The sequence below is a fragment of the Ischnura elegans genome, chromosome X, assembly GCF_921293095.1.
Source record: "Ischnura elegans chromosome X, ioIscEleg1.1, whole genome shotgun sequence".
In the NCBI taxonomy this organism is placed as follows: Eukaryota; Metazoa; Arthropoda; class Insecta; order Odonata; family Coenagrionidae; genus Ischnura; species Ischnura elegans.
The window spans coordinates 41,578,882-41,593,320 of record NC_060259.1 but is presented as its reverse complement, the minus strand read 5'-3'; the positions used below and the strand labels follow the sequence as shown (position 1 = coordinate 41,593,320).

At 35.2% G+C, this 14,439-nt stretch overlaps 1 protein-coding gene across 2 annotated transcripts in view; it reads right to left on the bottom strand.

The window, feature by feature from the left end:
- LOC124171860 (YTH domain-containing protein 1-like) overlaps window positions 1-14,439 on the bottom strand; it is a 62,662-nt gene that overhangs the window by 22,923 nt on the left and 25,300 nt on the right. For both annotated transcript variants that reach the window (XM_046551222.1, XM_046551220.1), the window contains exon 13: window positions 14,069-14,262. In XM_046551222.1, the coding sequence (XP_046407178.1) occupies window positions 14,069-14,262 (194 nt within the window). The remainder of the gene's footprint in view (window positions 1-14,068; window positions 14,263-14,439) is intronic.

Sequence of the window (14,439 nt, the reverse complement as noted above, 5' to 3'; positions counted from 1 at the left end):
GGAAAATACTATCTTTAGTCCTTCAAGTTTAATTTCAATTCACCATTCTATCCCAGAAACCATTGCCTTGACACAATATTTTCATCTTTTACAAGTAAACCTTGCGGCCATGAAGGTGGCCGAGTTCCATGACAGCTTGCTTGCTTGGTTGTCATATTCATATTCACCTTTCATGTTCTTAAAATAAAGTCTCAATAGTCCTTCCTGTCTCCACAACATACTACCATTCTTTACATATACATGGGATCTGCAAAATCCTGGAGAGTTTCATGCCAAGTGAGTCTTCCACCTTCATAACCTGAATTTATAGACTTGTAAAAGGGATATGGATCGTTTCCTTTCCTAAATTGTTGACATTTATGGACTTCATGCCTTACAGAATTATCTCCTTAGTTTGTGGCCCTGAGAAAGGCCTTATCACCAGGGAATTATCTAAATGCTTGTACTTTTCCCTGCCAGTATAGTCATATTTCTCCATTAGAGCCCTCCTTGGGTGCCAAATTTCATTTGAATGAGTTTCTGCATCCCACATTCACCTATGATGGTGGACCAGAGCTGATAGGACATTTTTCCTCTGGGTTGGTTGGTGACTCCTAGCATGCAAACACAGGCCTATTGCTGCTGGCTTCATGTAATAAGGATGGCCAAGTGTTCCGTAACTTTTTTGATGCATTAAGATATCTAAAAATGGAAGTTGTTCCTTCTTCTCTTTTCCATTATAGACTGGATGTTTGAGTGCTGTGCATTCATATGCGCACTCCCACTGTTTGAGAGCCACGATGCCACATCGTATGTGTGTTGTCTGTGTATCTGTGGAAGATACTTGGCCTCAGTAGAGAACTCTTCAGGGCCTTGTCTTCAAAATGAAGAGGTTGGCTAAAATTGGAGACAATGTTGTTCCCATGGTTTCAGCTTATTTACAGTCTCAGCAGTCACATGATAAGGTTAGTACATGTAGATAGGTAAATCATAGCCTTGTTGAATTGAGACAACATAAGTTTCAACTGGAACTTGTGCAAAAAAAACAGGCTCTTGGTTCACCATGGGATTATTCTCATCATATAATAGACTCGAAAAAGTGCATCAAGACCCTGAAATGTATCTGACTAAAGCCTGGAGGTCTTTGTTAAGCCAGTGGAATAATGGCAAAAAAAAACTTTAAGAGGGTATCATAAGCTTGATTCATTTAAAGGAATCCTGGCATTTAGCTGGTATCACACTTGATAAAAAATACCCTGAATGTTATAAATCCATCAACTGATGATGAGAATATTCTAATCAGTTTCCCCTGTGCAACACAAGTATTCTAAAAATACTTGGTTTGACCCCAGCCACTAAGCAGTTAAGGCGGTTTCCAATAGATCTAAATTACATGAAATCACCAAAATTCATCATCAAACTTTGATCAAAAACTTGCATAATCGTCATTCGACAATGATAATGATAGCGGGGATACTAGCTGCAATTTTGCATACTCTATAAAGTAGAAACTATATTGGATGCAGACACATTTTAATTAACACCAACCATGGCCTTTACACTTTTATGACAGTAGCCAGTACACCTTGATATATAAGTATAAAAACCATGATAGTTGATAATAAATTGTCAGTGTGGAATGAACAATGATAATTTTATTTCCCTATAGCTCTAGTGTAACTTCCTTTTTATACTTGAATTTTCGGGAGTGAGGAAAGTACCTATGTCTCCAGGAGACACAAGACTAGACCTATCCCATGAACTCAGGACAAGAAAGGTAGCTTATGTTATGAGATACAAGCAATGGGGAGGTAATTTTCATGGGAAAGTTTAGGCATGGGCGCAAGATGAAGAAGCATCACCAATTGCTATGGCAACCAACTGCTATCAGACATGTTTTTGATAATATTTCCCTCACACTGCGAACATCTAAGCAACCTCCCAAATATTTAAACTTAACTTGGATAGGCCAGTGGCTAGTTTGTGTCCCTCAACTTTCCCAATTAAATTTAAGCATATAGACGTCCATTCCTTATCCCATTTTGTCAACTATGAATCCCATATAAGCCATACAGAAATTCCTTTAATAGATTGTGGAATGATGATAAGGACCTAATTCATAGAGACGGACAAATTCCTCCATTATACATCAATGCTCCTGTTCCGTCCAAAAATACTGATAAAAGCAAACACAAAATTGGATCTCTAACTCGGGCAGCGTAATCGCATTTTTCTTGGGATCTCGACCAAGTGAGTTGATGAATGACTATGGGCATCCTGGAGTCCAAATCATTTGTCATTATCAGAGTGAAATAGTCTGTGTGGTTAGCACTTTTGGGTGGATTAGGAAGAACAGGGTTACAGTTCAATAATATTTATTTGACAGAGTAACATATTATTTCATTGGTTTTTAATTTCCCTCTAAACATTGGTTAGGCATCATAGCAGGCTAAAATTTTAAAAAATCTTAATAAGCAGCAAGTAATATTTGATGAACATAACTGGGCGAGAGATGAAGGGGGCAGTAAATGCTGCATCAAGAAGACCATCAGTCAGTCGAACACTTCACTCCCAAGGCCATGAGCTACCATTAATGACTTCCAACTAATTACAATTGAAGTTAATTTGATACCAGTGAAAATGCTAAGGTTCAATTTCCCACAAAAAATTGACTTCAACCCACGTCCCAATATTGATGCATCACGTTTGTATAAGCACTGAAACTCTGGTCAAAGTAAATTTTATTAAGGAAAACTGTACCTAATGATGTTGGTAGTAAAATTTCATTCGACTGCTATAAAATCCTATTATATTGATTGATACTCTTCTCTAAGCAGATTCAATGAGTGATTCTTGTTCAATAAAAGCTAATTCAAATGGTCCAGAATAAATCATCACAACTAGCGAGGAAAATGTAAAAGAACCTATCTCAATGAAATAATATATGTGCATTAAATCACACAGCTTACAATGTTTTTCAATGATGACGCAGCGAATAGTATCTATGAGTGACTCAAAAGTTGTTTAATCATGCAAAGATATAGCATACTATGCTAAGAAGAGCAGACTCATGAAATTGGTCACAAAAATTTAATTATATTTCGGTGAAGTTACATCTTATAAATCTGCACTACTAGACAGTGAATTCTGATGAATTACTGATGGTACTTCATGACAAATTATTTGCAATTTTTAACTGATTGTTTTCATTTTCCATTGTAGTTGATAAACATCATAAATGAGCATGAAAGGCATTTCCTAATGCACAGTAGAATGCAAAAGTATTTTTTGCTCATTCACAATAAACCACGGCACTTAATCATACAACAAAGGCCCTGTTTCTCAGACTTAATGTATGATTTTGCAATATGGATCAAAATCTGTTCTGTGGGATTTCAGTTTAACAGGTGAAACATCCTTATACTATTATCACAACCAAGTCCCAATTAGTAAATCACCTGACACGTACTAATTTCAAATTTGTATTTCATTAAAAGAAACATTTAAAATATGAATGTGCTTCTGGTAACTTGGGTCTTGTGCCATAAATTTATAATTGGCATTAACAATGCATTTCAGAAGAAAACTTTGTTGAGATATTATAAAAATAATTTATTTGTTAAATATTTATTGTAATTCATTACACACTACACATTTTTATTTTATTCTCTGTCATTTTGAAAATGCCTCTTAAAAAAAAGGAAATAACGACATATGATTCTTTCCCAGCATATGATACTGGTGAAATCTTCTTGTATTTTCCACCAGGTGAGTTACTCGTAGGCCGACGTTCCGATAGCTACCTTTGCCATCATCCTCAGGGCAGAAATATCAGCCTAAAAGCAACTCACCAAGAGGAAAACCAGAGAAGATTTCACAAAAAAGGACACTTAGAAGAGACTTGCCAGAAATTTTCCCTAAACGTCTGCCTCAGGTTTCTTTTCGTAATGTAAGCTGAAAGTCATACTCATAATCTCATTACAGGCTCTCAAGAAAAGATTAATGAGACTTACTATAAAAATGAACATCTGCTTTACTAAATGGAGACACAAATGATATTACTGAGTGGTAGGGATGTGCAAGTAGTACTTTTTGACCTCGAGTCAAGTATTGAGTCGAGTTGAAAACTACTTGCGAGTATCGCGTCGAGTATGGTCACTCTTGTACTAGGCAATACAGCAAAGCAAGCTCCAACATTCTCATTTTTTTCAATCTCTTTGCAAATTTTCTATTTTGAATGCTTAGCTTGATGTAAAAAGGAAAAAATAACGAGGAACGTTGATGGTAATTGAGTCACAATAAGGAGATGAATGAAAATTAATTTGTCTTGAACAGTTCTACAAGCATAATTGAAATTAACCCTTAACTGGTGACGTGCGGTCTGAGAGACCGCTGCATTTCTAAAACTATGAATATTTTCAAAATTAATATGGCAAAATGTGTATCTATAAATCTCATTAGCTTCATATTTTTGCATAACAAAGATATCCCACTCTTAAAATTTAACGTTATTTTTTAATTTCTGTAAAATTTCCAATTGAATTAGATTAGTGGTCTGTGAGATCGCACGTCACTAAAGTAGAAAAATCAATAAAGGCAATGCTGGTGGAAATGATTCAAAAAGTTGTTAAAAACAATTCGTAGTAATTATTTAAGCATAAGAATAAGTAATTTTTGTTAGGAAGCATCCTTAGTTGTACAAAGTGGATAATTAAACACTTAATTTTTCCACAATTCATTGCATTAGAATAAATGACCATTCAAGTTATTTCTGAAGCCGAATGCAAAACAAATGAAATCCAGTTTTTATTAGAAATATCACCCATTTTGTTCTTTTAAGATGCTAAGATTTTTATAGATGTTATCAATAATTGGAATAAAATAGTGGTGAATTTTATGTACCCCTAGCAGGCAGTACACATATAATATACTTTATAATTTGGAACCAATTGAACCCCGAAATTTCATGCGCCCACGGCTGGAGCGCAACATTCAATTTCGCCTATCTATCAGCAGTTGGTCTCCTCCTAAGTATTTGGGGACATAACATCTTAGAATCGAGTTTTACCGCAAGAAGAAATTAAAAAAAGCCTAGAAAACACCAAGAGTAAAACGTCGAAATGCAAGTGACGTTACATCTACATTTGTCTGAAGCATATTTTTGGCCCCTTTTTTTCAAGCAACCAGAAAACCCTTGAGTGCGTAGTTTCTGAAGCAGTGCGAAAATCTGTCGAAAAATGGCGAAAGATACAACTGATAGTGAAGGAGGGAGCACGGATGATGACAAAAGTGATGTAGTAAAAGATCTCCGCAGGCAAGAACAATTTTTTACAGGAGAAATCGCTATAAGTGGACATCAAATGAGCCAAAGAGGAAAATTTGTACACCCTACCATAACACCGTTACTCAGAAACCTGGTTTGAAAGATTACCTTACATCATTAGGTCGGGATATTGAGCCTCTTGATTATTAGTCTCAGATTTTTGATGAGCAAATTTTGCTATTTACGTTGGTACGATCAAAAAAATAAAAGGGCCTGATGATTTTGCGTCATCCAAAGGGCACATAATGCTCTTCATTTTACGGATTACTCGCAAACAAAACTAATATCCAATGTCCCCAAAATATATATGGCAGTTTGCTTAGTTTCATTTATGCACTACAGGGTGAGTGATATAGAGTCCCGAGAAAGGTAGGATAAATTATTGTATAAATTCTCCATCTACTGTAGGAAGAGGCTGAAGAAGTTGAAAGGTTTGAGATGTGGACAATATGTAGAATTTTACCGCCATACAAAAACATGGAAAACCTCTTTCTTTTTTCCAATGCAAACAGCCTGTGTGTGGTTTTGTGAAAAATTGTAATTTTGATCGCCTGCAAAATGCATCAAAAAAAGGAATAAGTGGGATAAATTTCATGGCTACTTACTACTTAAGTCTTCCAACTTTAACATTTAAGGCCTTACTTTTAAATGTGGCAAAATATTGATACATAAATATGATAATTATAACTCAAGCGTTTTAGGCATCAGTTTTTTGATCCTGCTTCAAAAAGCAATTTTTACTGACAAATTGGTTAGTATTTGAATGTGAAAATTTTAATAGAAGTCTTAGAATAGTTAAGAATTCAAATAAAAACTAAACAAATCAATAAAAATGATGTTGAAAGATTTTATGAATTTTTGATTTATTGCGGTCTCCCAGACCGCACGTCACTGGCTAAGGGATAATTAGCCTCTAGAAATATGCCATCAATATATGCATTCAAATAGCTCAGAAGAACCCTGAATAAAGATATTTGTACAATTGTAACTAAGATTGTAAACGTAAATGCATCATGTAATATTTGATCCATGAGCGTACCCAGCGAGGAGCAGGGGGGTGGGCCCCCTAGAAGCAAAAATAGCAAAAGTCTTGAAGCAAAATCAGTACTGAATTGAAACGAAAGTATTCAACAAATTTTCTTTAAACCCACGAAAAATTATATGTATTAGTATAAGATATGTAACTAAAATAAAACTATTTTTTCAAGGAAATAATCTCATAAACTAATAAAGCACTCTTATAATTTTCTTAAGATATTGGTTTCATTCACCTTTTCCATGCTAAAATATCACAATTTGGCTTGCCCCCCCCCTCCCCTAGACCATGGCTTGCCCCCTCCCCTAGACAATGGATTACACCCCCTAGTTATGATCCTAGGTACGCCCTTGTTTTGATCCTTTCAAATTCTCATGCAGAATAAACAACTGTTCCACATGCTCAGGCAGCAGGTTTTGATGTCTCTTCATTACAGTATTACTGCCTGCAGAAAAATGTCTTCCGCAACACACTTGTGTACATGGACAAGGACTTTCTTTCCAAAGTTACAAGGTTTGGGAACCTTTGGAAATTTATTAAAAGTTATATCAATGATTTATGTGGATCTTGAATTTTCATGGAATTTTAGTGGAATAAGCGAATGAACTAAATAACTTAGCTTTAGATTTGTAGATCAAAAAAAGATGTTTTCTTTAATTTTTACTTCGTCTTATCAACCATAGTCTCTATTTTCTGTTAGTTCAGGAGGGAAACTAACCGCAACAAAGGAATAAACGAAAATTACCATTGGACCTATGTACTTAGTTCTCAAAAAGACTAAGAGATGGCATCACTTGTGACGTCAAACACCGTGAAAAACTGGAATTTTCCGCTGAAACATAGAAGTTGCATTTTCCATGAAACCCTAACAATTTTTACGGATTCCCTCGGCGTTTGAGTGCAGAAAGTAGACAGAAGACGGTTGGAAGGGCTGACAAAAATGTATTCGGTACCCATGGCGACTACTATAGTAGATTGCTACAAATACACAAGCTGAATCTCCTTGGCCATGGGATTAGAATTACTTTATAAACGATATTACTACACAAGTTTAATGATAGTGCCTTCTGTCGGCAGATTTCTGAACTTACTGGCCTAGACAGCCTCGTAACCGAAACTACTCGACTAGACTCGAATTTTCGAGTACTCGCACATCCCTACTGAGTGGTAAATATGACAATCCTGATGCTAAAGAAACAGTCTTCTCAAATCCCTACGCTACAATTCGATAACTCAGGGCTGTGAAAGTCAGCTTCATGCGATGGCAAAGTTAATATTTATGATGAAAGACTAAAACTGACGTGGTGTGGCAAATTTTCAAAAATAGTACTAAACAGAATCAGAATTTTAGCATCCCTCTCATCCCAAGTTATAGCGATCATAATCAAAAATAGCTCCCAATCTTATGCCTGGAAATACTTAGAAAAAGGAGTGTGATACAGGGCCATTTTGTCAATTGAACCTGCCAGCATTTTCAAGGCATTAACATTTGTCTTTGGCAGCACTCTCGACTACCACCGCAAACCTCTGGGAATTCACCATGCTAATACCTAGGACATGCTATTGTCAATCCTCATCCAACGCATGGGCCAAACTTTAAGGTTGCACCCAGAAACCTCCACACTGTTAAAGACACATCATTCATGATGAATATTGGAATTCGGTTATCAGCATGCTATTTATCACTTGGATGGCAGAGTATCCTCCGAGGATATCTAGGCATGAAGTTGACAACACACAACTAGTACTGAATATAACCAGCAACACACTGTGCAGTTACTTGGAGAGTTAAAATTTACACTCAGGATGAAATTTCCCATGAATGGCTAAACCAAATGATTTTTCATGGCAAATTTTTTCCTCGGTGAAAACCCTACTACTTCAACCATTTTCCCTATTTCTACACTAATTGATTCAAAGTATACATTTTTTCCAGGTGATGTCACTATATTTATAATAAAAAGATAGTCGAGAAAAGTCGAAGAGGTAAAAAAATATGACTTGATTATTTCATAGCCTGTCTTTTATCTTAATAAATATGTATGAAAATCATTGAAAACTGGCAGCCTAAAAATACCTTAGTCAAGAAGTCTTCCAATCACTGTGGCCAGCTTCTGAAATGGCGCTGACCATGAAAAGTGCCTTTATCAGATTATTTAATTAAAAAATTGAGAAAGAGGCAAATATGGATAATGAGTTATCCACTACCAACAAAGCCATTCTCCAAGGACACAAAATAACGTCACCTAATCTAGGAAAATTAGGCATGCTATTGACAAATTGAGGTTATAATACCGAAACATAACATGATTAATTTCTCTTTACATAAAAATCTTAGTCTCACTGACTGAATAAAATTGATGATTTCTTTTGTTTTTTTTCAAATTTTCAAAAATTTTGAGCTATGAAATCATAACTAAATATATTAAATGATAGAGAAATATATAACATCAATAACAATTACTAAAGTAAATATTTGGTTTTCTCTCGAGAAGAAAGTGGCAAAAAGAGGTACTTTAAGATTCAACAATTTTTTATGAAAAAAATTCATTAGCAAGGCAGAGAAGACAGGGCAACAGAAGAATTGGGAATAGAGTGACAGTTCATCTTAGAAGAACAAGAGAAAGTTCCACTAATCCACTTGTTCAGGCAGTGACCCAGAAGTCAAAATTATTTAGGAACTTATGCATCAGTAACTCAAGGAAAAACATGATACAGTAGAGCACCGATTATTTGTAATTCTAACTACTGTTTGTTGGATTCTCTGCTGATCATTTCCCTAGACAGTCCTCTCAAACACTCCCTACCTATCACTTCCTTACCCTCCCCCTCCACAAACGGGTATTTCTTAAAACTTATGGTTACGAATTGGTTTTTGTCTTTCCAGTAAAATGGCCTTTAACTTGGCGATAGCCGTACCCATTTTCCTAACATAAATGGTCGCGTGGGGTGTCCCTGACACCCCGAAAGATATTCTTCTGTTTCTTTATGAAATGTTCATTTTTCATAGGTTTTACATCTTGACACATCTTTTGTATCCTTAGGTATTGATATACTCATGATTTAAACCATTTACTTAACTTTTAATTTTTTAAGAAAATATTTTTAAACACCATTATTTCCAGTAGACAATTTGAGTTCCTCCGGGAAAATTACCAAAATTTATTTCTTCATCGTTAAACAATGAATTTAGTTGAAGTATGCTGAGATAAATGCAATAGAAGCAGAAAATATTATACAAGTCTATCACTGTATCTTATCATATACCGTAGTGTTCATTTATTAAGAAAATTTCTACATCAACATCTATTTGCCTCAGGTAAATACTACCTACCTATTTACAATGAATCGATTTCCCAAATTGTATTCTTGAGGAAAAAATTTACAATGATATTATGATTGCTTATTGCTATTGAATTACTCCTTTCACAAATAATATGCAACATAAGAAACTAATAAATTTTGCAGTCTTCAACAACAGTCCAATTTCGTGCGTTAGAAAAGTTTTATTGAATTAGAATTTTGCAGAAAATAATTCAAGCCAATAGTTAATTCTTCTTTTTTCTTCTAAAGCCATCAAAGCAAATTTTCAGCGTAAAGTTCCGAACATTATTTTCTTTCATAGTTCAAAATAATTTTTTTATACCTTCACCTTTAGGACAAGAGACATCATTCAATTTTTTTCCTTGTTTTCTCTTTATAATTTTCCGCAGACTTATTTTGGACATATTCCTCTACTTTTCATTTCAAGTCTCTGGGGATTGTGTTTATTGTTGACCTCCTTTAGATATATGGTTAAGTTAAGAGCCGAGCTACGTCATGAAGACAACTTCTCCTCAATTTTGAATGTGGATTGGTATCCCTAAGAATAACAACTGCATTGATGCCAACAGGGATTATAGCAAAAGAAAGAATATGGTCATGGACCATCTTCTGGTGTATCTGTTATAGTATAAGTTCAGCTTATTTCGCCTATTGTGTCCACACCTCCTTTGATGAAAATATAAAATATTAAAACTTCCAGTTTTCTTCTATTTACTGCGGATTCTTTGATAGGAATAATTTTGTGCATTGTTGACGAAAGAATTACATTCCTTTACTTTTTTTGGGACGTAGGAAACCAGGACTGTATTCTTCTTGGAGTAGAATAAGCTGCTATTTTCTTCTCTCTCACAAATTTACTATTTCCGGTGATAATTTCCTTTTATTTTTGTGCACTGCTTTCACAAGCATCAAATTATTGCTTAGCATTTCACCTGCTGGCACAATAGTATTGAACCATATTTTTAAAATGATGTTCCTTCCGCTTCCACTTATAGGAGAAATCAGTCACTTTACACTTCTTTCAGATTGTTATCTACAAATAATGGACCCTCTGGTGCTGCCCTGAGTGAATATCTAGGGTGAAATTGTAGAATATACTCAAATCTACCAGGAGAAAAATTTTTACGCCGTATTTTGTGGGTTTGGAAGGTAAATATTACCTAAATAAACATCTTCAGCGAAAAGGAACCAATTGCTCATCGCATATTTTTGCATCGTAGTTCTAAAATTTTGGTGTGTATTACCTAAAAATATATCAAATGTATCCCTAATTGATGCAAATTTATAGATCACTATGGTCAGAACTGCAAGAAAAAATGAAAATATAAGGCTGGGGTGCCTGGGTCACCCCACATGACCACTGCCGGGTTGATTGTAGTTTGAGTCTCAGTCAATTACAACAGTAGTCTATTATTATAATGCTCTCAAATCATGGGCGTACCCAGTGGGGGCAGGAGGGGGCAGCTGCCCCCCCCCCCCCCGAGAAGAAAAAGTAAATTTAGTTCAAAACGAAATTTTTTAACAAATTTTCTATAAATAGAAGGAAAGTGATATTAATATAAAACATGTAATTAAAATAAAAGTATTTTTCCGACCAAATCATTTACAAAATAATAAATCACTGTTTTGGTTTCATAACCTTGTCCGTGTTACAACTTAAACGACCAGGGCTCGCCCCCCTCTAGTTTTGATCCTGAGTACGCCCTTGTCTCAAATGGCAATCTTCCTTTCCCAGGAGAGATTACTCAAAAACCACTGCAACATTTGTACTGTTTGCCAAGAAAAATAGCTGCATGTACCTGACCCAATTGCATAAAAAATGATATTATTTGCTACTCTCCTAAGCCATGTTATAAATGGGCTCCATATGATGCTCATTAACCATTACTTGCAGCTAACAGCCACTTTCTACATATTAAAAACAAATTAAGTTTACTCACAATAGAGAAAAAAATTGACCTTTTTTGCAGAATCTCTCCATTGTGCTTAACTGTACCTAAACCACAACTCCATTCATGCAACGTCTCAATAACTATGAACTCATATTACATTCTTTGGACTCATTAAATAGGCCACTGAGGCAACAATATGTCAAGAAGAACGGTCTAATAAGGCATAAATGGAATTAATAAACAGAAAGCAAATATTAAAGATGATGATAAGATGAACTGGACAATTTCATAAAACTGAAAGGTCCATATGGCAAAGATGAAGAAGTGATTCAACTATCACTAATTAATAAGATTTATTGTATAATAAAACTGTGTTAATTACTATCATACGAAATAATGACAGCCATTTTGCTTTCAACACATTCTTCCTTGACCAGTAATTACAGATCTTAATAACCAAGTCATTGAGACATCAATGCTCAATTTATGACTAGAATGAATCTATAAAAAATGCACCACACTTTTGTACCCCTGCACTATATCATTATTTACTTTCAATGAGCACTTCCATTTCAAAATTTGAGGACTTGCAGGAAAATCAGAGCACAAATTACATTTCCCATCCACAATCAACCAGAAGAACATATTGGAACTTCAACTGGTTTAATTTATTCCCTCAGTCAAAGGTAATTTCAACAATTAGAGACTTACCCAATCCTACGAGAACATTAACACAATTGCCCTTTAACCTAATTACTGAGGGAAATGAATTAGGAGTAAAAGGATACTACATAATCTTTAAAATACAAAGTCTCCCTGAGTCTAAGCAAATGACAAACTTGTTTCCTTAGGCTAATCTGTCAATTCCTACTCCATAGATAAGTGTAAAAATATCACAGTAAATAATAATTTGACTAGAATGTACTTACAAGTTAGTCAGCTTAGTTGTAAGCAGACAGAAGGGGTTCAGGTAATGGCTCAGACCTAAATATACTGTACAAAGTAACAATATCAAGTTCGAAAATTCTTGGTTGCAAGCATGAAAATGGAAAAGAAAACATTCTATAGGACAGAAAAAGATCTACAAAATAAGTCATAAATGTGTGCTTGAATTTGGATTCACACTGACCATGCAAAAAGTCAAGACATAAATCCAGAATTTCCAAATTAGGCAATATGTAGTAAGCTGATTGTCTAAAGTGACTAATTTACAAAAAGATTTTTCAGATAGTGAGAAAGCCTTGTGAATCTGAAATAAAAATTCAACGATAGAAAAAAAATAATACTCAATACTTGAGACTTAACAAAAGAAAGCATGGAAAAAAGTAACAGAAGAAAGGCAAAACAGAGATATTAGGAATGACAGCAGATGGAAGGATAAAAATCATGACGAGAAAAAAAGGCACAAAAATCTAAACTAGTATTCTATCTATCAGCAGCACCATACCTAAGCAGATATTTGTACTTTCATGTGATCATCAAAGAAGCAGCTATGTTGAATGCAAAAAAATCATTCACCATTGGTAAAAAAATGATGGCAAATATCAAATAACCTGATTACGGAATAGGATTAAAGTTAAAAATATTTTAAATAACAGATAGTAACCTACCAGGATTTAACGCATTGCTGTGAAGTCTGTGAAATAACCAGAAGTTACGAAAAGCAGGTCTCTTACAACACAGTGAAATCACTATTATCCAATGCACATAAAGAGAAGTGCTGCGTCGACCACACTGGAATGTCTGCTCATTACAGCAGCACATCTCGAGAATTAACACTGCACCACAAGTGGTTTTTACCACAAAACTTTTCCCATAGTGAGTGGCAAAAGAATTTACAGTGTGGTACCTGAGATTATCAAGTCCACCAGTCAAAAAAAAGTATCGAGTTCCAGCACGATTTGTGCTACTATGAAAATTGAATGTTCATAATATTAAATAGAAGTGATAGGAGATGGGAGAGGGAAAGGAATTTATACAAAACTCACATAAAACGAAAGAGCTTAGCGTCATCGCAGGGCTTCAAAGCACTCACGCCACTCACTACGGGTACAAAGTCACACTAAAAATTCAACACTTACGAAGGCACTTCAGCATCATCCCGGAGGTGAACATTTTTCATGCAAGTATCCATGAAAACAAACGGCAAGAAAATATATAACCGCACATCATGCCTGACCACAACGTACTCCGAAGTACAACTGGGGAGTCTGACTAAAGCAAAATATATGAGTCTATTGATAGTCCAGCTACTCAGCTTAAAAAGGGCATCATTGACGAGGAAGAGAGAAGTGCACTGGATAATTCATCCAAGAATCTTCCAGATAATGACTTCATCTTCTCCTTTCTTGTAGCCGTTATATCATAAAATACTAGCAATCACACACTTGATGCACTCCTGCCTAATAGATTCAATGCCACTAAAGAAACTTTATTAACGGGCGAATGACACAATGTGTCAAAATATTGGAAATAACTCCCCGCAGGCCCCAAGAGCAACTTAGTCCTGAATACCTCCCAATTTCACGGCCTCGCCCCTCGAAAAACCGTGGTGCCGGCTGGTTCGTCACCTCATCTCGTCTCCAGGTGTGTCCTGGTCGTAACAACCTAGAAGCCTCTTTTGACTTCCTCAGGATTGGTGTTAAATCAATGCCCTCATCCAATGGGAAGAGCCGACACAATTCCTCTGCAACACGTGGCTCCAATTCCTGAAAATACAGTATGATTATTTTTATTGTTTATTACTACTAATCATCATTGGATAGAAAAGGAAGACCTACTTCTTTTTCCATTTTAAATAATATAGAACAACAGAAATAATAAATTGTTTGAACTAAATTCACTAAACAATTTCTGTGGAAGCGGAAAAAATGTGGTGCAAAAAG